General features: G+C 45.0%; 1 protein-coding gene across 7 annotated transcripts in view; it reads left to right on the top strand.

Annotated features, from left to right (window-relative positions):
* Window positions 1-24,348, top strand: part of LOC139276526 (SWI/SNF complex subunit SMARCC1-like) — a 257,461-nt gene extending 233,113 nt beyond the window's left edge. For 6 of the 7 annotated variants that reach the window (XM_070894638.1, XM_070894637.1, XM_070894636.1 and 3 more), the window contains 2 exons: window positions 20,091-20,267; window positions 24,027-24,348. In XM_070894638.1, the coding sequence (XP_070750739.1) occupies window positions 20,091-20,267; window positions 24,027-24,100 (251 nt within the window). In that variant the 3' untranslated portion in view covers window positions 24,101-24,348. The remainder of the gene's footprint in view (window positions 1-20,090; window positions 20,268-24,026) is intronic. The other variant, XM_070894634.1, reaches the window with a different exon arrangement.
* The last annotated feature ends 765 nt before the right edge of the window (window positions 24,349-25,113 follow it).

The raw sequence follows: 25,113 nt of genomic DNA, 5'->3' as shown, positions 1-25,113 counted from the left end.
ATTGCATTCCTCATTCGACACCATTACGAAGTAGAAGGAAAGAGTAAAACAAGTGTATTTGGTGCATGAGAGCGACAAGAGATAAATTCAAAGCAGTGCTATCTACAAAATAGCTTCTCATGGAGTAAGAGATGTTGAAGATGAGATAGGAGAAACATCAATTGCAGATTCTCAAGCTTTATCGTAGGCTTCCAGGGGCAGTGTTGCAAGGGCCTTGCTATGTATGGAAGCAGTATTGAAATCTGGGAGAGATTTGGGATTTATAGATTTTTGTAACTGGTGAGGTGGGTGGAGAGAGACAATGTGTTTGGCCTGAAAGATGAAAAATGCACCATTTAGTTTAGTGCAGTAGGTCCTTACATTTATACAGCACCTTTAATGTAGAAATATGTCGCAGAGGAAATGAAGAGGTTAGGTCGGTGACCAACAGCTAGGTTGAAGTGGTGGATTTTGAAATCTGAGATGGGGTTTAAGGCAGGTCTCCCATGGAAGTTGGTGCCTTAAGATGGTAGGCTGAATGGAGGGAGGGATGGAGAAGAGGCTGTAGCCAGAGAAATAGAGAGTTTGAGACGGGGGAAGATGTTGTAGAGCTGGAGAAAGTTTGAGGTCATGGAGGAATAACATTTTTAGTTTTGAGATATTGAGGGATTTGGAGCCAATGTAGGTGGTGGGGCAGAGGGGGGTTTGCTGGATGAGCATGGGATTGGATACAAGAGTTTTGAATGATACTTGAAATACAAGTACATGGTCTTTGTAATGGCGATGATATGGATTGGAAACTCTGCTTCGGGTTGAACAGGGCACTGAGCTTGTGAGTAGTTTGTTCAGGCTGAGGTGCGAGGGACGGAGTTTGTGATGGGGCTGAAGACGGTCGCTTCATTCTCCCCAGTGTTTATCTCAACATTGGAACTCACCGAAAACTAAATGTTGGACAAACCGTCTAATTGCACAGAAGTGGGGTAATGGAGAGGAAGAGCTGGATGTCATGGGCATGCATGTCAAAGCTGACTATATTGGCTGATAAAGTTGTTTTGAAGTTGCATTGAGATGAGTGGTTTTACAGTTGGGGGTCACAGTGTGAGGGTGGAAAGAGAAGTCATTCTGGAAGATGTTCTGCCAATTACTGCATAGGTAAGAGTGTAATTCAAGTGAGGGCAGTCCCACTGACTGGACAATGGATGAGACATGTTTGAGAAGGAAGGTGTGGCCGACTGTAAAAAGCTGCAGGGTGGATGAGGGATAATGTACCAGTGTTTGCGCCTTTGGTTTGGATTTTCCTGGTGCTGGTTCTAGACTTGTGTTCCAACACATTTTTGGCTGTCCTCCCACATTCTACCCTTTATAAACTAAAAGCGATCTTAAACTCGGCTGTCCGTGTCCTAACTTGCATATTCAAGTCCCACTCACCCATCACCCCTGTGCTCGCTGACCTACATTGGCTTCCGGTTCAGCAATTCCTCAATTTCAAAATTCTCATCCTTATTTTCAAATCCCTCCATAGCCTCACCCATCCCTATCTCTCTCATCTCCTCCAGCCCCACAACCCCAGAGATGTTTGTGCTCCTCTAATTCTGCCCTCTTGAGCATCCCTGGTTATAATCGCTCAACCATTGGTGGCCATGCCTTCTGTTGCCTCGGCCTTCAGCCTGGAACTCCCTGCCTAAACCGCTCTACCTCTCTTTCCCCTTCTAATACGCTCCTTAAAGCATACCTCTTTGACCAAGCACCTGCGCTAATTTCTACTTGTGCGGCTCAGTGTCAAATTTGTATCTCATAATACTCCTGTGAAGCGCCTTGGGATGTTTCACTGTTAAAGGCGCTATATAAATACAAGTTGTTGCTGTGGAAGAGGCTAAAGCCAGATTGGAGGGATGGATGCATGGAGCTGTGGCAGAGGTGTGATCAGAGCTAGAAGGTGATAACTTCTTGAAGGTCTTTCGGGATAATGGGGAGATTGGATTTTGGGGCAGTAGTTCAGCAGAATGGCGGCGGCGGGAACAAGATTTTTTTTTTGAGATGAGTTATGTTGAAAGGAAGGTGAGCCAGTATCTGAGGGGAGGAAACTGGAGTTGAGGTGCAGGTCAGCCATGATCTAATTGAATGGCTGAGCAGGCTCGAGTGCCTGAATGGCCTACTCCTGTTCCAATATAACCCATTTATGTCAGCTAATATAGGAACCAGGATGGAATATGCATGGACAGATCTTTAGTTGGGATGGGGTTGAAGGAACATGTCCTCTGAGAGGCCGGGGTGTCGGCAGATGCACCATGGATGTGGATTCTGAGCTAGCCTGGTAGGAGTTGGGAGTGGGTGGGGCATACAATTGGTTTGGGAGTCTTGGAGAATTGGAGGGAAGCAGCGTGGGTAGCTACATGTGTGGTTGCTATCTTGGTCAGAATAAAGTCCATGAGTTCCATACACTTGTTCGAGGTGAGGGCATAGGGGAGAGAACTTTACAGGATTTGGACTTGAGGGAACGAAGATGGAGCCAGCCAGGGAAAGGATGGGGATGGGAGGCATAGACATTTTTGTTTGGATGAGGCTATTGAAAGTGGAGATGAGCAAGTATTGAAACACATCAAAAGTTAACATGGTAGGTGTTGAGGGATATAAGGTATTGTTTGGTAACTTTGTCATTGATCAAGGTCATGGGAGTGGGTGGCTGTGAATATGGTTAGGAGACTTTATATTGAAAGAGTAGTTCAGGGAGGACAGGAGAATCATGAATTCCAAGTTGAGAGCGGGGGGGAGCTGAAGTGAAGCTTTTCTGCCTAGTTTGTGCTCGGTCAGCTGGTCACGGATGCGGCATTAGTTGTATTGCAACACTGCTCTGCATCCTTGCCCTGGGAAGAACAGTGAGCCCCTCAGCAAGAGTTCGTAAGGGGAGAAAAACAAAACTTGGTACTAGTGGAAAGCACTTTGCCAAGAAACTGCAGCAACTATCAGCTAAGCCACCAAATTGGATTGTCTGCAAAGGATGGAGCTGGATGCACTACTTAGTGTGCTTCATTGAGTTATTGCACAAGTGTATTAAGCCAACAATATTTTAGTTATTGAAATGAGCTCTCCAGTTAAGTCTACATAGGTATTTTTTTTTTAAATGGTGTTTCATGCTGCTCAGCTATCCTTAATCTTTATACCATCTGTCTTTTATTTTCCTGTCGACTCGGTTCTGCAGAGGGAATGACATCAAGTGACATCTTAATTAAATCAGTTAAATCCATCCATAATAAGGTTGTGTTCTCAGTTTGTGTGCACTTACTCTGTTGCATTAATGATGCAAAACCTGATCTAAAGGGGGAATAAAGTTGTAATTTCTGTCAATCTGTATTTCTCCTTCCCTCCTGAAGCGATTACATCCTTGCTTGGGTTGCAATTTAGCAAGTACCAATTGTCCTCTGATAACCTCACCACAAGCAGCTCGTCAACACCAGTCAAGCTCGATCCTCTCCTCACTCACTCACACCCTTTCAGTTGACATCAGTGGATTGTGGTCAGGAATGGGAATACAGCCTTTCATATCTAGTGCCCAAATCTTGTATGAGCTCTCCTGCCTCCATGAGCTAACTCTACAAACCAAGGATCCAACCTGGCACCTTCCTGGTCAGTGGGGTTCAAGTAATCTGTCTACTTCTTAATACATAATTTCTCTAGACGCAACAAAAGTTCCTTTTAATGCAGGTTTTGTTTGAAACTGAGCTTTTTGGTGTATAAAAGGCATGCAGCAAATAGAATCAGCATATCAAAGGAAAAATCAATTATGATGACTGGCATCTTTGTTCATCCAGTGTCAAGTACAATGTAATCTTTTAAAGACAAACTTAATTGATTTTGTTTCTGCTTGCTATGCAACTTGTCACGGTTAATGTATACCAATTGTTTCATTTTCTGGCCATATTGTCACTCAATGGGCCCAAGTTTCCACATGATTCGCGCCTGATTTTTAGGAGCAACTGGTGGAGTACGGACTATTTTAGAAATCGCAATTCTCCACATTTTTTTTTCTGCAGTTGTGGTCAGGTAGAACAGTTCTAGTTTAGAACAGAATTTTTTCTTCAAAAGGGGGCGTGTCCAGCCACTGACGCCTGATTTGAAAGTTTCCACAGTGAAAATGTACTCCAAACTAAAGTAGAATGGAGCCAGTGAAGATTTTTGTAGAACTGAAAAAACCTGTTCTACACATTAAAAAAATCAGGCGCAGGTTACAAATTAGGCGCCCAGAACGAGATGGGGGGGAAGGGAACTCATTAAATTCGACAATAAATTCTTATTTACACTTCTACAAATATTATACAAATAAATCCAACCTGAATAAACATTTATAAGCCAAGAAAAGATTAAATAAACCATCTTCCTACCTGTGTGAAAGTGCTTCAGCCAGGGAGAATTCTGCAGCCGTTCGTGCCGCTGAGCGGGAGGGGGGGGGCGGGGGGAAGGGGAGGAGAGGAGAGGAGAAAGCCGTTCGTGTCGCTGGGAGGGAGGGAGGGAGAAGGGAGAGGTCGGGTCCGGGGAACAGGAGCGCGGGTCGGGTCAGTCGGGGGTGCTGGGGGGGAGCGGGTGTCGGGTCTGGTCGGCGGTTGTCGGGGGCGGGGAGCAGGAGCTGGCCGTGGGAGGAGCCTTATTCATGCAACCCCAGTGAGGCCATTCAGCCAGGGCTAGGGGCTGCGTGCTTTGGGCCCCTCCCACACAGTTCGGCGCCTGGAGCTACTGCACTTGCATGCCGACTGTAGCGCGCATGTGCAGAGGTCCCGGCACTGTTTTCAGCGCCGGGACCTGGCTCCGCCCCCCCCACAGCTCGTGCTGGCTGCGCTGAGGGCCAGAGGACCTGTAAGTAGGTGGAGAATACCGAGGATTTTTTTAGGCGCAAAAAACGGGCGCCCAGCTCGGAGGGGCGCCCGTTTTTATTCTTGTGGAAACTTGGGCCCAATGAGTTATCCTTCAGCAACCGCGTCTCAACAGCAACTACATCTTTAAAGTAGTAAATGTCCCAAATTACTTTACGATGGTGAGAAGGCTCTGAGCAGTTGTGATGACTGAAAGAATGGTTGAGTCTTGGGGAGGCTTTTCAAAACTGGAAGGGCAATGTCAAGTGGTTCAGTAGAGAATTTGTGAACTGAAAAAATAAAATGACCATGAACCTGCTGATTGTTCTAAAACACAACTCGTTCCCTAATGTCCTTCACGGAAGGGAACCTATCACCCCACGTGGTCTAATCTGCATGTGACTCGGTAGTACCACTACTGACCGAGCTGGCCGAGTCCTGAACAACATATCTGCCACACTGGGCCTGCAGCAGGTGGGGGCCTGCAGCAGGTGGTGAGAGAAGCAACACGAGGGAAAAAACCTGCTTGACCTCGTCCTCACCAATCTACCTGTCGCAAATGCATTTGTCCATGACTGCATTGGTAGCAGTGATCACCGTCCCATCTTCACACTGAAGACACCCTCCCATCGTATTTTTGGCACTCCCACTGTACTAAATGGGATAGATTCAGAACAGATCTAGCAGCTCAAAACTGGGCATCCATGAGGTACTGTGGGCCATCAGCAGCAGCCGTATTCATAGAATCAGAAAAATTTCGATACAGAAGGAAGCCATTTGGCCAATTGTGTTCATGCCGGTTGAAAAAGAGCTACCCAACCTAATCCCATCTTCCAGCACTAGGTCCGTAGCTCTGCAGATCACGGCTCTTTAAGTGCACATCCAAGTACTTTTTAAATGTAATGAGGGTTTCTGCCTCTACCACCCTTTCAGGCAGTGAGTTCCAGACCCCCACCACCTTCCAGGTGATTTTTTTTCCCCCTCATCTCCCCTTTAATACTTCTAACAACTACTTTAAATCTGTGCCCCCTGGTTATTGACCCCCTCTGCTATATCTCGGCCCCTCATAATTTTATACACCTCAATTACACCCTCAGTCTCCTGTTCCAAAGAAAACAACCCCAGTCTATCCGATCTTTGCTCATAGCTAAAGTTTTCCAGTCCTGGCAACATCCTTGTAAATCTCCCCTCTACCATCACAATCTGTAGCCTCATGGCCCGGCATATCCCTCACTCTACGATTACCATCATACCAGGAGCAGCACCAAGGGTACCAAAAATGAAGTACCAACCTGGGGAAGCTACAACATTGGACTACATGCATGCATGCTAAGCAGTGAAAGCAATATGCTATAAATGGAGCTAAGCGATCCCACAATCAACAGATCAGATCAAAGCTCTGCAGTCCTGGTGGTGGATAACTAACGGGAAGAGGAGACTTCATGACTATCCCCGTCTTCAATGATGCTGGAGCCCAGCATGCAAGTGCAAAAAATGGCTGAAGTGTTTGCAACCATCTTCAGCCAGAACAGCCTAGTGGATAATCCATATCGGCTTCCCCTTGTCCCCCACCATCCTGTAGTCATGTGTTGCAGCTTCCCCAGGTTGGTACCTCATTTTTAGGTGCTGCTCCTGGCATGCTCTTCTGCACTCCTCATTGAACCAGGGTTGCTCCCCTGGCTTGATGGTAATGATAGAATGAGGGATATGCTGGGCCATGAGGTTACAGCTAGTTTTCAGCCAATTTGATTCGCTCCACATGATAGCAAGATGTGGCTGAGCGCAATGGCAATGCAAAGGCTATGGGCCTCGACAACATCCCGGCTGTCATGCTGCAGACTTGTGCTCCAGAGCTGGCCGTGCCTCTAGCCAAGCTGTTCCAGTACAGCTACAACGCTGGCATCTACCCGACAATGTGGGAAACTGCCCAGGAATGTCCTGTCCACAAAAAGCAGGACCAGTCCAATCCGGCCAATTCCGCCCTTAAGTCTACTCTCAATCATTAGCAATGTGATGGAAGTTGTCGTTGACAGTGCTTTAAAGCGGCACTTTTTTAAAAATTCGTTCCAGGTTGTCTGCATCGCTGGCAACTCTAGAATTTATTGCCCATCCCTAATTGCCCTTGAGAAGGTGGTGGTGGTGAGCCACCTTCTTGAACCGCTGCAGTCCTTGTGATGAAGGATCTATATATTTTTATATTTTTATATCATCCCATCATGCCCATGCCGGCCGACAAAGTGCTATCCAGCATAATCCCAATTTCCAGCACTTGGTCCGTAGCCAAGCAGGCAGTGAAATCCCACTGGGTGAAAAGATTTCCCCTAAACTTCCCTCTAAACCTCCTACCAATTATTTAAATCTTTCACCCCTCTGCTAAACATAGAAACATAGAAAATAGGTGCAGGAGTAGGCCATTCGGCCCTTCGAGCCTGCATCACCATTCAGTATGAACATGCAACTTCAGTACCCCATTCCTGCTTTCTCTCCATACCCCTTGATTCCTTTAGCAGTAAGGGCCACATCTAACTCCCTTTTGAACATATCTAACGAACTGGCCTCAACAACTTTCTGTGGTAGGGAATTCCACAGGTTCACAATTCTCTGAGTGAAGAAGTTTCTCCTCATCTTGGTCCTAAATGGCTTACCCCTTATCCTTAGACTGTGACCCCTGGTTCTGGACTTCCCCCAACATCGGGAACATTCTTCCTACATCTAACCTATCCAATCCCGTCATAATTTTATATGTTTCTATGAGATCCCCTCTCATTCTTCTAAATTCCATTGAATATAAGCCTAGTCGATCCAGTCTTTCTTCATATGTCAGTCCTGTCATCCCGGGAATCAGTCTGGTGAACCTTTGCTGCACTCCCTCAATAGCAAGAATTTCCTTCCTCAGATTAGACTGTTGCTAAGGGAACTAGGTCCTTCCGATCCACACTAAGACAGAAGAGGAAGGAAGTTCCATGATTTTGACCCAGTGAGGTTGAAGGGACAGCAATTTTCAAGTCAAGATGGTGTGTAACTGAGAGGGGAACTTGCAGGTGATGGTGTTCCCATGCGCCTGCTGCCCTTGCTTTCTAGGTGGTAGAGGTTGGGTGTTTGGGAGATGCTGCCGAATAAGCCTTGGCGAGTTGCTGCAGTGCATCGTGTAGATGTTACACACAGCAACCATGATGCGCTGATGATGGAGGGAGTGAATGTTTAAGGTGGTGGATGGGGTACCAATCAAGCGGGCTGCTTTTTATTTGTTCCGGGATGTGGGCATCGCTGATAAGGCCAACATTTATTGCCCATCTTTAGCTGCTTTGTCCTGGAGGGTGTCGAGCTTCTTGTGTTGTTGGAGCTGCACTCATCCAGGCAAGTGGAGAGTATTCCACCACACTCCTGACTTGTGCCTTGTGGATGGTGAAAAGGTTTTGGGGAGTCAGGTGGTGAGACACTGCAGAATACCCAGCCTCTGACCTGCTCTTGTTGCCACACTATTTATGTGGCTGGTCCAGTTAAGTTTCTGGTCAATGGTGACCCCCCCCCCCAGGATGTTAATGGTGGAGGATTTGGCGATGATAATGCTGTTGAATATCAAGTAGAGGTGGTTAAGCTTGAAATTCAATGAGTTGTTTACGGTGTGAGGGAATCAACCTGAGGCCTTTGGTGGGTCAGAGAGGAAGGTCAGAGGAGATAGTGAAAACACAGCAGAGGGTAAGATTGGAAGGAGTGATGGGGTCAGAGGAAGGGGAATCCAGAGGGGCATTGGTATCCAAGAGTTGTTGAAGCTTGCGATCCTTGACACCTGAAAGGAAGAATAAAGTTTTTTGTTAAATCGCTGGATAAGACGAAGGATGAAATGAAACTGCATACAAGGACAGCTTTGAGAGCGGGAGTCAGTGCTGCTGAAGAGAGGTAAAGAGCGTGCACGTGGCAACGCATGGCATTGAGCGTGGATCTCGATGTGGCGAGAGCAGTGACTTGAGAAATGCTGAATATCTTGGAGATATCTAATCATAGGTCGATCCAAAACATGAAGATGCAATTTCAAGTCCGAGCCAAAGACAGATGCTGAGGAAAGAGATGTGGCTGTGAAAGTGAGTCTTGGCATGAGAAGGGAAAGCGAAAGCAATCGTCAGCAAGGTAAAAGGAACACTATTATAGAGTACATATAATCACTCAGGCCGTTGATATTTTTCCCTGTATCCCCTGTGTCACATCTGGTGACCTGCAATCAATCCTCTTACCAATGGTTATAATTATCTGCTCAAAGGTATTGTTGGAGCAGGCATAGGGGAGAATTGCTTGGATTTCCAGTGGTACATATAAGATTTTAGCATTGCAAATGTCCTTAAATCCTGACGCCACATCACACAGTTTTGGTACAAACTGACAGCTCATTTAGTATTGACAGATACAGAGGGTCCAGGATTGATTCTTGGTCTGCGTGAAGTCACATTTGATCTCTGCTGGTGCATTAGTTGGATGCTACAATTGGCCTCTGAACCCCTGGGCTGAATGTGACCAATAATACTCCCTATGCTTGCACATGAAGAATGGCCACTTGGAGACAGGGAATTTGGGAAAGGAAGGTGGGAAAAAATTGGTAACACAAAAGCTCCAGAACCTTGATGTCACCACTATTAATAGATTTTTGATGAATATGGGTATCAAAAAATATGGAACCCAGGTGGGTAAATGAAGTTGGAAGATTAGATCAGCCAACGATCTAATTGAATGGCGGAACAGACTCGAGAGGCTAAATATCCTACTTCTGTTCCTATTTGCTATTTCAGAATTTCTGTAATTTACAGATAAAATGAAGGAACTCTCATGTTGTGTGCCTGTCCTTTTTGATTTGATTTTCTTAGTCCAAACACTGAACAAAACCCCTTTTTACATCACACCAAAGTGATTACAGGTCTTTGTGCTCGGGTGAAATTTGGCAGTCTGTTTGTGACTGTTTTGCATCCTAAGCATTATAATAGATAAATAGGGGGAACACTGCCTGGTTCAAGGATTCTACTTGATGAATTGTGATTTGGTACATTGGTATTCTGTGTTTCTGATGAGAACTTGGCTTCAATCAAATTTTCAGATTCATCCTGCAGCAATTGTACTGTCTAACCGTGTGAAATTATTCTTCTGTGTCTGGTGAAAGATAAATTGAAAAATTTCCAACAGTGTCTGCAGAGAGATTTTGAGCTATGTAATTGGTGACCGTGTATTAAGTTGTACCAATATACCTATAGTGCTGTTTACACTGGCCAGGTTAAATATGAAAGCTACAAATGATACAGTACAGTAAATTTGTTGTCAGCTTGTTCCAGTGGTAATACTCTGGCCTTTGAGTTGGAAGGATCATGAGTTCAAGATCTAATCTAGAGACTTGAGCACATATTCTATGCTACATTTTCAGTACAGAAATGGAGTGCTGCACTATTGCAGATGCCATTTTGCAGAATCTTCTACAGCCACTGTCAGTTCCAGTGGCTGTAGAAGATCCCACACCATTAATCGAAAAACAGTAAGGGAATTCTGCTGGCCAACATTTCTCAATCAGCAGTGACAAAAGCTTTTACTATTTGTGAGATCTTGCTGTGAGCAAATTATCTTCCACCTTTGCATACGTAACAAAAGTGACAACAGTTGACAAAGCAATTTATTGATTGTGAAGACCTTTGGGACATCCTGAAAGCATAGCGGGCATTTTAAATTCTAGTTTTTTTGTTTACAGTCTGCTTGTCATCTGTTGGTTTGAGATATTTATGACACAGAGCAGAGATTTAAAATAAAAACACAAAATACTGGAAATAGTCAGGTCAGGCAGCATCTGTGGAGAGAGACAGATTTAATTTCGGGTCCATTTAGGACCTTTCATCAGATATAGTTCTCGAGTAATGCTTGCAAATTTCCTGTTCTGTGGTGGTGGGAGTGAAGGGGCGAGAGAAGTTGTAATGTCTGTGAGTGCATAAAGGTACCACCAGGTGTAAGAAGCCGCAGACCACAGTGTACCAGGTTTGATTCTGACTCTCTGCTCGTCTCAGCCAAAGCAGCTGTTGAGGTGTTGCAGTTGGCTTCAGTTTCCTTTGGAGTGTAGAAATAGGCAGAAAAGTACTGCTCCAGTTTCCCATCTGGTGTTGCTGGCTAGTGCACTGTGGGCTACTGCTGGGGATAGGATCAGACTGTGCTCTTCCCTGCACAATCAAGTTGCCTGCTCGCACTTGCATTTGTGGAATGACTTGGATGAGGTGTCTGAGGACATACTAAAACAGTTGTGCTACAAATATGTCAGAATTGTTCAATGAGGTGGGGCACCTGCCAGGAGGGGGTAGTGAGTTAGAGGATAAATGAGGATTGGCAGGAATACATAATAAATACTTTGCATCAGTGACAGCAAACGAGAAGTATACTGGGGGCGGGGAGGGGGAGAAAATGCTGAATTGGTTAAGTGAGAAGTGGAATTGTGGACTGATTTCTTCACTCCGACAAGGAGAACTGAAGCTGATTGCAACACCCCAACTGCTTTGGCTGAGATTAGCATTCTCAGCACAGAGCCAGAATCGAACCTGGCATATTCTGCTGCGACTTCATTCTGCACCTGGTGGTGCCTTTTACAAAAGGAAAGTATGAGAGATTAGTTAAGCTAAAGGGGGACAAGGTGCTTGGGCCTGGTGGGATACAAAGGAATTGCTGGACAAAAAAAAACAATGTCTTCCACCATCCTGGTAGTCACATGATGCAACACTAATGGATTTGTTGACCAATCATGGCAATCAATCTCTCCATTAGTCTACAACAATCCAAGAGATGGGGTGAAGAAAACCCCCAGTGGCGGAAAACTTGGGGAACTGTGGGTTCCAAGTGCTGTTCCTCCCAAACATGCCACACTTGTCATACGTCGTGTCTCAAATTATTTGTATTGCATCCCAATGTTATTTTCTGATCGAAACCTAACTGGAAAGGAGAACAAAAGGTTTTGGGAACAGGGCGATCAATGGGCTGCTCATGTGGAGCATAAAAGAACAAACTTTTTCTAGTGCCTTTCACGACTCCAGGCATTCCAAAGTACTTCACAGCCAATTAAGTACTTTTGAAATGTAGTCTGTGTCGTAACGTAGTAAATGCAGCAGCTAATTTATACACAGCAAGGTCCCACAAACAACAATAAGATAATGACTATATTCTGTTTTATTTTTGTGATGGTTGATGGATAAACATTGGCCAGGACACCAACAACACCACTGTTATATATGTAAACTTGTATTTACCTTGTACAGCCACCAAAGGGCTCATTCCCTAGAGTCCCAAGGGATACCATAATCCCTTGGGAGCACAGGTACTTAAAGGCCTCACAGGCTGGAGAGGCACTCTGGAGACCTGCAATAAAAGACTGTGGTCACACTTTACTTTGAGCTTTGATCCAGTCAGACTCTTTTTCTTCATACATAACAACCACCATTGCTTTTCTTTGTATAGTGCTGTGGGATGATATATATCCACCTGAGCAGGTCGATGGGACCTTGGTTTCATGACTCAAAGACAGCACCTCCAACAGTGCAGCACACGCTCGGTACTGCACTAAGGTGCTGGTCTCGATTCTGGGCTCAAATCTTTCGACTGAGACTTGATCCCAGAATCTTCTGACTCTGGGAGCGTGCTACCCACTGAGTCAAGGCTGACTCCAATGTGGACTGATGGGGCCTTGTGGCCTATTTGCAGATTGTAATTTCTATGTAAGTCACCAGTTTCAGAACAAGAGGAGAGACATGTCCAAATTGGCAGAGAGTAACCTATCTAACTTAAAAATGGTGAGCACCAGTTAAACAGGACAGAGAGTGACCCTGCACAGTGACACATAGCCTGATTACCTGCAGTTGTGCCAAGTTTAGTGTGCCTAATGAAGAATAGAAGTGTTTTGGTTTGTCAATAACATGAGCACGAATCCCATCTTCCAGAGGGAAAACATAAACGAGCATCTATCTGGTCCAGCTGTACAGATGTTGTAAATCTGTTGGGCCTTGTGGAAAAGTAAGCACAAATGAGGTCGAAATTCTGTCGTTTGCAGATTATAATCTATAGTATTAGTCTACTGCACATCCCGAGATTTCCATCGACAACAGTTTTTTAAAAAAAAATGTAATTCTGAAATTTTCCACCGTGTTGAAAATTTTTTTTTAACAACTTTCAGCCTGTTGTCTTGAAATATCACTTGATGGATGAGTGCTTAGTGATTTTTTTTCATCTTGAAATGGGATTAATCACAGCAGCGATGTATTCAATTTCCAATTTGATATGTGCTCTTGCTCCCTCACTGCTGCATGCTCATTTGTTCTTGCCCCCATGCTCTTTCAGACACACACTAATTGGAGTGTAACTAATACAGCGATGTTGGAGGTGACCTTTTCGTGTGCTGTACAGTTGATTTGTTCTTATTAGTCTCCAGCCCAGTAACCTGTTCTGCAGTTTTTTTGTTTGTTGGTGTAATATATATTGATTTGTTTTTATTCTTAGTATAATGCTGAAATAGACATCTAATCTAATCTTGTGGCAAGAGTGCAACAGGAGTGAGTTAACGGCTGGAATCTAATCCAGGAATTTGGATCATAGAATGGTTACAGCACAGGAGGAGGCCAATCAGCCTGTCAAGCCCGTGCCAGCTCTCCAAGAGCACTTCAGCTAGTCCCACTCCCCTACCGTTTGATTCATATTAGCTATTTATTATAACTTGCAGAACCTGTGACATACACAATTAATAATCTAAATTGCAATTCTGATCTATAATCTAGACTAACACACACATTCCATCCTAAAAGTAACTAGGGCAATCATAAAACTCAGTCACCAAGAATAGATTGCATACATCTATTTTGGCATAGACTAAGCAATTGTTTTCTGTACTTGTAGCAGTCATCTAATTCTGTATTTCCACCAATATACCACAATGAGCTAATACTAAAATATATTTTGTTTCAATCAAAAACACACAGTTTTGTTAAATTAGCTGAAAATTCAACTAACTGATTTGCAAAAACATACCTGTTGCTGTTGACAACTTTCATAAACTTAATTAAGTTCAACTTACTGTGAAACTAAAATCTGATTGTCTAGAAAATGATGTTTTCTAGAGCGTATTATGTGTGAAAAGATGTCCATTTGTGTAGATATATATTATTCACCTTCAGGTGCAACAACTGAAAGTTATATTCACATACATATGTAGATGCACTAACTGAGAACCAATGCATTTGTCTTTGCAAATCATGACACCTTCCAGGAGACTTCAGCACTTGGGCATGGAGACAATTTACTCAAGGCAATAATTCATAATTTCCCTCCAAGTATGAAAAACAGTTGCCTTGGTTATATATGAGCATTATACTATTACTACAAAAGTGAAATGTTTTTGTTTGAGCAACCATGGCTACATGAATGCAGATCATTGCATCTGATTAATGAAGGCACCAATTTATTTTTAGAAATGTTTATTTCCCGTCCATCCATAATATCTGAATAAAATTGACAATTTGTGTCAGATTATTGACCGCTTTATGCTGGAGACTTCTGCCACAAGGACTTGGTGGAGATGACACAAATTTATTTTACTTAGCGCCCTTACCTCAGAGAATACTGATCACAATTGGCTTGAGACATATTGACCCAAATTTTGCACTGAGAACAACAGTGAGGCTATTGGTACTCACTGTTGTTAATGTAAATCGGACAGCAACTTCTGATGTCTGCACATGCGCAGTTAAACGTGGAAATCGAGCATTTGCTGTCGAGTTGCCCTGCACCTCCACAAGCTTCGCTCTAACAGTATCTCGCCCAGAAACTCGACATTCACATGCATAGAAGGGCATGAGTTTGCAGTACTTACCAACTCGATGCCCACTAAATGCATCAGAAAAAATTAGGACTTGTCCATTTTAGTATGTGAGTTTTCAACACCTTTATATGCATCAAATAATGGACGCCCAGGAGTGAGTTGCATGCTGGAATGTAAATGTTGGGCTCGGAGAACATCTCAAACAGAGCTGTATCAATATGATAACATTGTCACCTTGGAATTGCTTTTTGTATTTTTTTTAAACTAAATCTCATCTGAATTTATTCGCTGGTGGTTAGGCAGGTGGGTTGAGGCACAAGTGGCATCGCTGTCGAGTCTGGGAAGAGTGAACTCTGCAGGAGCTGCCTTCGCATACCCTCCCCCTTTATAGGAACATAGGAACAGGAGAAGGTCCTTTAACCACTCAAGCTAGTTCCGCCATTCAATGGGATCATGGCTCGCTTGTGACTGAATTAGATATGCCTGCCTTTGTCCCATATTCTTTAATACCTTTGGTTAACAAAAATCTATCACTCAGATTTAAAATTAATTATTGACCTAGCATCAACTGCTGTTTGCGAAAGAATTCCAAACTTCTGCCACCCTTTGAATGAGAAATGTTTCCGAACTTCACTCCTGTAGGGCTCTAATTTTTAGGCATATCCTAGTCCTAGACTCCCCCAACCAGTGGAAATAATTTTACACACTACCCAATCAGTTCCCCTTAATATCTTAAACTTCGATCAAATCCCCCCTGAACCTTAAAAATTCAGGGAATACAACCCGAGTTTCTGTAATCTCTCATAATTTAACCCTTAGAGTCCAGGTATCATTCTGGTAAATCTACACTGCATTGCCTTCAAGGCAAATATCTCCTTCCTAAGATGTAGTGCCCAGAACTGTACACTCCAGGGGTTGTCTAACTAGCACTCTGTATAGCTGGAGCATAACTTCTACCCCCTTGTATTCTAGTTCTCTCGATATAAAGGTCAGCATTCAATTAGCCTTTTTGATTATTTTCTGTACCTATCCATGACATTTGAATTATTTATGTATTTAGACGCCCAAGTCTCTGGACCGCCACTGTTGCTAGCTTTTTACCATTTACAAAGTACTCTGATCTATCCTTTTTAGGTCCAAAGTGGATGACTTTACACTTGCCTGCGTTGAAATCCATTTGCCACAGTTTTGCCCATTCATTTAATCTATTAATATCTCTTTGTAATTTTATGTTTCCATCTATACTGTTTATAATGCTTATCTTTGTGTCATCGGCCAACTTGGATATGTGGCTCTCTTTCCAATCATCTAAGTTGTAAATAATTACGGGGAAATAGCTGAGGCCTCAACACAGATGCCTGTCGGACACTACTGGTCACATCCTGCCAATTAGAGCACCTGCCCATTATCCCTACTCTGTTTCCTGCCGCTCAGCCAATCTCCAAACCAGGTCAATAATTTGCCTTCAATTCCATGAGCTTCAACTTTAGCTCACAGTCTCTTATGAGGGACTTTATCGAATGTTTTCTGAAAGACCATGTAAGTAACATCCAAGCTGGTAAGTGGTTGGCTGATCGGCTGATGAGTATATCTCTTTGATTTTGTGTTCTAATAGTACAGAGGATAAATTACTAAATAGCTGTTTAGTGTGTGTAGTGGGAGTCAGTTTTTTTTGCTGGGTAATTTAAGGGTAACTCGTGGGATGGCAGGGCAGCTCGTTCAAACGGAATGCAACACCTGTGCCATGTGGGAATTCCTGGATGCTTTCCGCAACAGGGATGACCACATGTGCAGGAAGTGTCTCCAGCTCCTCCAACTCGAGCGCCGAGTCTCGGAGCTTGAGCGAGGACTGGAGGCACTGAGAAGCATCAGAGAGGAGGAGAGGTACGTGGATAGCTCGTTTCAGGCGTTGGTCACCCCACAGATTAAAAGGGTACAGAAGGATAGGGAATGGATGACCGTCGCACACAAGAGTATGGCGAGGCAGGTAGTGCAGGAGTCCCCTGAGGCTATCCCGCTCTCCAACCGGTACTCTTTCTCACAACTGGCGCGGGCGGTGATGCCTCTGGGGAGTGCAGCCAGGGCCAAGTCCACAGCACCGTGGGTGGCTCAGCTGCACAGTGTGGGAGGAAGAAGACGGGAAGGGCTATAGGTGATAGGAGATTCAATAGTTAGGGGAGCAGATAGGCGCTTCTGCGGCAGCAAAAGTGACATCAGGATGATGTGTTGCCTCCCTGGTGCAAGGATCAGTGATGTCACTGAGCGACTGCAGGACATTCTGGGGAGGGAAGGGGAACAGCCAGTGGTTGTGGTCCACATTGGTACCAGTGACATAGGTAGAAAGAGGGCTGAGGTCCTGAAAGCTGAGTTTCGGGAGCTAGGAGTAAGATTGAAAGCCAGGACCTCAAAGGTGGTAATCTCGGGATTACTGCCAGTGCCACCTACTAGTGAGGTTAGAAATAGGAAGGCTAGTCAGATAAATACGTGGCTGGGGCATTGGTGTAGGAGGGAGGGCTTTAGTTTCCTGAACAATCGGGACCGCTTCTAGGGTAGGTGGGACTGTACAAGTCGGACAGGTTACACCTCAACAGAGACTGGACCAATGTTCTCACGGGTGGTTTTGATAGTGCGGTTGGGAGGGCTTGAAACGAGCTTGGCAGGGGGATGGGAACCCAGGAGAGGGCTCTGAGCTAGTTAGACTGGGTGAGAGCTCAGATCAACAGAACCCCAAGAAAGGGTGCAAAAGGCAGGAGGCAACAGAGCAGAGTAGCACTGGGGTACGTGTAAACCACAAGGTGATAGGAAGGGACAATATGTATGAATATAAAGGGGCTGCAGGAGGGGTCAAAACTAAAAATCATGGTTTAAAAACTAGTATTAAAACACTTTACCTAAACGTATGCAGCATTCGAAACAAAGTAAATGAGTTGACGGCACAAATCATTACAAATGGGTATGATTTGGTGGCCATTACAGAAACGTGGTTGCAGGGTGGCCAAGACTGGGAATTAAACATACAGGGGTATCTGACAATTCGGAAAGATAGACAAGAAGGGAAAGGAGGTGGGGTAGCTCTGTTAATAAAGGATGCTATCAGGACAGTTGTGAGAGATGATATTGGCTCTAATGAACAAAATGTTGAATCATTGTGGGTGGAGATTAGAGATAGTAAGGGGAAAAAGTCACTGGTGTGCATAGTTTATAGTGTTGTTAAGAAATGTATATAAACTACCAAATTGTAACAGGAATTTAGATTTGACCCGGGAAGGCAAAGCTCAAGAATTGTATACTAAATAGTTACCATTTCCCTGAATGAAGTCTGTTGGGTAAGTACTTCACCTTATTTCAAGGATTAAACTTTGAATTAGAAAAACTTTGGCCGCGACTATTATTTTACTATCGTTGATTGACCTACCAGTAGGAATCACTGGCCCGTACTCTAGAGATCCTCCGCCCTCTCTTGAGACCAATTGTCGTCCCTCACTGATACTCAGATTAGCTAATTCAATGCGCTCCAGGATTTGAATTGGGCATTCCTTGACGAATGTGTTGATTAGCAACACCTGAAGCTCTGATTGGTAACCTTGAATGACAAGTCCTGATTGCTATTGGTCCCCCTGGAGGACAAGGCACCCAGCAGTTTCTCTGGAATGTATAATTAGATCCTCCCTGACGACATAATCAGTAACTTTGCAAAGTGTAATTCGAGACATTTTGACTGCCTACTCCAGACAGGATAGGGCTCATCCTCGCGGGTTAAGACCTTCTCTCTTCCACCCACTCCCCCCAAACAAACAAGTTTTTGCCCCCCTGCCCAAGTTCCTGACCTCATGCCCCCCGACCTCCCTCCCACCCTGACTTCCTGACCTTCTCCCCCTGCCCAAGTTCCTGACCACCTCTATCTCCAATTCTCCCCTCTCTTTTCACCCCCCCCCGATTTCTCCCTTCCCCCCCCCCCCCGATTTCTCCCTTCCCCCCCCCCCCGATTTCTCCCTTCCCCCCCCCCCCCCGATTTCTCCCTCCCCCCCCCCCCCGATTTCTCCCTCCCCCCCCCCCCGATTTCTCCCTCCCCCCCCCCCGATTTCTCCCCCCCCCCGATTTCTCCCCCCCCCCCCGATTTCTCCCTCCCCCTCCCCCCCGATTTCTCCCCCTCTCCTCCCTCCCTCCCCCAATTTCCCTCTCTTACCCCCCCCCCGATGTCCCTTCTCCCTCTCCCTCTCCCTCTCCCTCTCTTCCCTCCTTCCTTCCCTCTCTCTCTTTTCCCCCGATACCCACCTCGCGAGCTCGCTCTCCGATTCTCCCCCCGCTCTCTCCCTCCGATTTTCTCTTTCTTTCCCCCCCCCCCCCCCCCCCCCCCCTGTCAGATCTTCCTTTCCTTTTGATTCTTCCCCCCCCCCCCTTCTCCGCATGGATGTCGTGAGGGGCCATCTCCCAGAGAGCTGAACAAAACTTGGCCCATGCTGCATGCAGCCGTGGATTATTGTGGAGCACTGTACATGCGCAGCCGTACCTTGGTGACAACACCCGTGCGCAGAAGAGAAAGAATGAAAGACTTGCATTTCTGCAGCGCCTTTCATGACCACCGTATGTCTCAAAGTGCTTTACAGCCAATGAAGTACTTTTTGTTTGAAGTGTAGTCACTGTTGTAATGTGGGAAACGCGGCAGACAATTTACACACAGCAAGGTCCCACAAACAGCAATATGATAATGACCAGATAATCTTTTTTGTTCTGAGGATTGGATGCACAGGTGCAAAAAAAATGGTGGGGCCGACCATGCGCAGAAGGAGACCTACATCTTCGTGCAGATAATCACTTTGTTCCTGCAGGACAACCACTGAACAATTGGAGCAGCAGTGTTGCTGGCACTTTCAGGAAGCGCCATCACTTTCTCTAAAGATCTTTAAATTGGAGGAGGAGGAAGTGATTGGGTGGTGAAATCTACTGAAGACTTTCACCTCTTGAACCTAAATTTGACTCTCTCAGCTAGTGGAATGAAAAGATCATGTGCATTTAAAGTGATTTGAGTTCAAAACCACTCTGAACATGGGTCCAATTAGGTATTAAATTGTAAGCTCCGCCGAAGTTGCAATGACGTACAGAGATGGGCAAATTAACAGTACTGCCAAGCTGCGTTGTTGAGGCAGACTGAAAGGAGCTATGTTCTGAATTCAGCTTGTACTGTACATCTAAGTGTAAAGCAATGTAAAGGAAGCTTTGCTCCCCAATTTGCCTTTGATGTACCCAGTCAGAAATGTTTGCTGGCACTGGATCCAGAAAGTGCACAAGTTCAAGTCCCCATAGTTGATGGCAATCTTGTGTCCAAAAATTCAAATTGCATGCAGTGATAGAAATGGCCTTGAATTTTAATATGTTGGATTGGGTGTATGACTGAGAATTCTTGTTAATCTCTGATCTTGGTTAAGTATTTTGTGATTTTTGTCTTTCAATAGGTCAGATGTCAGGAGCTGGGACAATGATGCCAGGGCAACCCATGGCAGGCCGAATGATGCCGAACCTTCAGCCGAATATGCCCTCGGGAGCACCCCCCCAACCAAACCCAACTGCTGTACCACCAGCACATGGTAACATAATGGGCCCACGACCAGCAGCTGCCACCAATGGCATGTGTAAGGTTTTTTCAAAAAAAGTGCATCTGTAATGTTCACATACAATGAATTACTTTGTGATTTTGCCCGATGGAAGACAAAACAAACATCAGTGAGATGAATGGGGAGTTCATCTATGTTTGGTGTTGGTTGAGGGAGGAATTTTGGCCAGGACATCGAGAACTCCCTGCTCAAATGCATTGCTATTGTGCACCCCCAGGTGGCTAGTTATATGACAGTACTCGTAACCCGCCACCCACTCAATTCTGTCGTGTAAGGAGGACCTTTTCCAATGCTCGGTTCCAAACCTGTTCTTTTTTTTCCAATCTAATTTTTTTTCCCTCCTTTCCCATCTTCCTGCAAAATGCTGACTCTCACTGGTATTCTTCCAGTGTTGATGTTTAGACTGTTGTTCAAAAAAAAAAGTTAGAGACCAAAGTTAGAGAGTGCATTTAGGCTTGGTGGCTCATGAAGGGCTGAATGAACTATTTTTATGGTTTAACATTTGATGTGCTAGTCTTGGTGATAAAGTGCTATTCAACTGTGGAAGGCACCATAGCAAAGCCTGATCACTTTACACTACTGTTCGTGATCTGGATCAGGAAGCCCAAACTGACTTTTTTTGAACCATGCTCTTTTTCTGCTACTGCCTTGGCTGATATTGGCTAACTCAACACAGACTGGCCACAAACAGCCCTTCTGTTTGTAAGCAGCCATTGGGAGCCATTCAAGAGCAGCTCAAAGTAGCTTTGGCAAAGGCCTTGGGGCAGGTTATGTGCACATCTTAAGCTCGTGGTGGGTGGGGAGGAGTAGGGCGAGAGAGATTTTTTTCTTCTAAATGATGCAGCTTTTGTCAACTTTCTTCCATTAATGTATGGCGGGAAGCGGGTGGGAAATAGAATTGACCCTAGTTGTCTGTCCCTTTTCAGTTGTAGCACTCTTGCCTCTATCAAAAGAGTGTGGCTTCAAGTCGCAGTCCAAGGACTTCAGCACAAAATCTAGGCTGACAGTCCAGTGTAGTACTGAGTGAGTGCAGTAATGTCAGAGGTAATGTCTTTCAGATGAGGTGGTAAACTGAGACCCCAGCTGCTCTCTTGGGCAGGCAGAAAAGATCCTGTGGCACAAGTGGAAGAAGTGCAGGGGGGTTATCCCAGGTGTCCTTTCCAATATTTATCCCTCGACCAATACCTAAAAACAGATTAATTTGGTCATTATCACAATGCTGTTTGTCGGATCTTGTGTGGAATTTGGCTTCCGTGCTTCCTGCATCACATCAGTGACTACACTTCAAAAGTACTTTATTGACTAAAGCGTTTTGACACATCCTGAGGTTGTGACAACAACTTGTATTGATATAGCGCCTTTAATGTAGTGATGTGTCCCAAGGCACTTCACAGGCGTATCTGGGTTTTTTTACATTGACACCAAGCCGCATAAGGAGAAATTAGGGCAGGTGGCCAAAAACTTTGTCAAAGAGGTAAGTTTTAAACAGCATCTTGAAGAAGGAAAGAGAGGCGGAGAGGTTTAGGCTGGGAATTCCAGAGCATGGGGCCTAAGCAACAGAAGGCACGGCCACCAATGGTTGAGCAATTATAAACAGGAATGCTCAAGGAGGAAGAATTAGAGGAGCGCCGACATCGCGGTGGGGCCAGGCTGAAGAGGGGGGTAGGGGGGCGAAGCCATGAAGGATTTGAAAACCAGGATGAGAATTTTGAAATCGAGGCGTCGCTTAGCCGGGAGCCACATGTGAAAACTGACGGTGTTTTTGGATGATCTTGCCAAGGGGCATCGTGTGGATGAGAGATAAGAGAGGGCCAAGGATGGATCCTTGGAGGATACCAGAGGCAACGATGCAGGAGATTTTCTGGCTACGATTGGATAAATAAGAATGGAACCAGGCAAGTGCAGTTCCACCCAGCTGGATGACAGTGGAGAGGTGTTGAAGGATTGAATGGTCAACCGTGTCAACAGTTGCAGACAAGTCGTAAAGGACGAGGAGGGATAGTTTGCCTTTGTCACAGTCACAAAGGATGTCATTTGTGATTTTGAGAGCCGTTTCGGTACTGTGGCAAGCGTGAAAGCTGGATTGGAGAGATTCATACATGGAGTTGCGGGAAAGATGGGCACAGATTTGGGAGGCGATGTGTTCAAGAATTTTGGAGTGAGATGGGGAGGGTAGTTTGCAAGGACGGTGATCAAGGGTTGGTCTTTTTGTGGAGAAGGGTTATGACAGCAAATTTAAGGGAGAGAGGGGCAGTCAGTTCCTGAGGAGAGAGAAATGTTAACGATGTGTGGTCAGAAATTTGGTGGGAATAGAGTCAAGGGAGCAGGAACTGCGTCTCATGGACCGGATGAGGTCGGAAAGGTCATGAGGGGAGATCGGAGAGAAACTAGAGAAAGATGCGAGGCCAGAGCAGGGGGATCCTTCGAGGACGTTTGGCCCGGTGGGCTTGGGGAAGGAAGGGAAGAGGCAGACGAACAGATAGTCTCAATCTTCAAGACAAAGAAGTCCATGAGCTCCACATACTTATTGTCGGAGGTGAGGGTGGTGACTGGGGAGAGGGGTTTAAAAAGACGGTTAGCAGTGGAGAATAGAAGCCGGGGTTTATCTTTACAGACACTATATAAATGCAAGTCTTTTTTCTTTAAATTGGCTGAATTTCACCACATGGAGAACTTTGTTATCCAACTCTGTTCACATCCTCAATGTCCCAAAGCACTTCATGACTAAATTGCAGTTACTATTGTTTTGTAGGTGAACATGGCAGCCAATTTGTGCATAGCAAGATCTCAAAAAGCAATGTATTGAATAGGCAGTTAATCTGCTTTGTGATATTGGTTGAGGGATAAGGGTTTTTCAGGTCACTCAATCCTTTCTCTCCAAAAACAAATTTCACTCGACCCCATTTATAACTAGTATTCTATGGACAAATTCGCAAGCTGCTCCAAGATTAATGCACTCGCCTACATTGCAATCTCTAAATCATGGAGAGAGGACCTGAGGGAGGGGGTCAGTCGGAATGTGTGTGTGCTAGGCCCACTGTCTCCAATCATCTTGGATCAAGACCTTGCTCTGTCAAGTTCGTGTGGAAGCTGGTGTGTGTCTGCCACCCCACCTTAAAAGAATTCACGCACAGGCATCTTCCACCCTTAAAAATGAAGTTTGGGACCTGGAACATAAGGAACCTCATGGACAACCCCAAAAACGACAGACCGGAACGTCGTACTGCTCACCCCATTATCTCCTCCACCTGTGACAGAGACTGTAGATCCTGCATTGGTCAACTTAAATCTGATTTTAGTATGGAAGCAAGTCATCCTTGACTCCGGTGGACTGCCAAAAACTTGCTCTACAACGCTCATTACCCTTTACGGAAAGAGTTCTGCCTGACTTTCTTACTCCAAACTACTTTTTAACGTGTTCCTGTACCATGAGGACCTCTAGCTTGAAAATGAGGAAATAACTTGGGTTGCATCAGTTTGGCTCAGTTGGTAGCACCCTGTCCTCTGTCAGATGCTTTTGGCATTCCATCACACCGGGACATGAGCATATAATCTAAACTATGTTGAGGGGGTGCTGCAAGTTACCAACCTTCCAATGAGATGTTAAACTGAGGTCCTGTTGTCTGTGCAAGTGGATGTAGATGGGAAGAGGGTAGGGTTAGTATCCTGGAAGGATGAGATCAAATGGGCGAATAGCCTTTATCTTTTGAATGCACTTTGTGACCTTTTTGTTGTGTGTAAAAGCTTATCGTCCTTGTCTGTTTTCTAACTCTGCAGATCCAGGCCCAGCTGTCCAGCCAGAAGGTGTAGCGGTGCCCACAACAACAGCACCAACGCCTGCAGCACCATAACCTGTGTGAATGGAACACAACCACCTGACACTGTCAGTAGGAGACTTAAACAGTGAAAATAAAGCAACCGTCTCCTACTAGTCTTGTCCAGCTACCTCCCCCCTTAAAGACAGCAAGTTGCAAAATGCTTGCCCTCTCTTTTATTTTTGCTCCCACTTTTTATTGGTCAATTTTTCATTTTGGAGTACAAAGATTTCTTTGGCAAAAAAATAATAAAACACATTGTAGTCACTTTTTCCACAAACAAACCCGGATTACTTGTCTACCTCCCTGTTTTTGGTGGATTTCATGGCAACTGGGTGCTTCCTCTACCCTACCTCCTTTCTGGTCTTTGTAGTGAATTAGACTGGTTTGTTAGTGGAGTTCATGATAAAAGATGGTCTCCCTTTCAGTAGGCAGTTCTGTATAGTTGCTTCAACAGCAGCAAAAGAAAGTTTTCAGTTGGAAAGAATATAAAATATTTTATCAATGTATGTATAGACTATTGACTAGAAGGCAGTATTGTTGGGGGATCAAAACCTTACTGCCTCTCTAATGTTGGCCAAGTTTAATCAACTAGTGCTCTTTCGTGTTTCTTGCTCTTATTCCCCTCTCCCTCCCCCCACTTTCCCTTCAGTTTTCTCCTCTCTTGAAAGTAATGACTTGTCCTGGGGTACCCATTCATTCCCCTCTGGTACCTCATCCATTGTGTTTTAGCTGAAACAGTGAGTGAGGGATGAGGCACTGCAACTGATCCTGATCTCACCTGACACGTCTTGCTTTGCAGCACCAGACAGTGGATAGCAATCAGGAGTGGAAACCCTGATTGATTTTTGTTTTTTCTCCCGACCGGAGACCATTTGGACTCCCCACACTACGACTGTCTTGGTTGAAAGTGACCAGGCCAGGGGTGGAATCTGGGTGCTTCCTGGCCTGTAAATTTACACATTGAATCATGGACCCACAAGCGTGCTTTTAAGTTCTAGACAACCTCTGCAAACTCTACACGAAGGATAATGGAAAATACAGTTCTT

This window comes from Pristiophorus japonicus, chromosome 1, assembly GCF_044704955.1.
Source record: "Pristiophorus japonicus isolate sPriJap1 chromosome 1, sPriJap1.hap1, whole genome shotgun sequence".
In the NCBI taxonomy this organism is placed as follows: domain Eukaryota; kingdom Metazoa; phylum Chordata; class Chondrichthyes; family Pristiophoridae; genus Pristiophorus; species Pristiophorus japonicus.
Note: the sequence above shows the minus strand (reverse complement) of the source record. Positions and strands in the feature narration are given on the sequence as shown.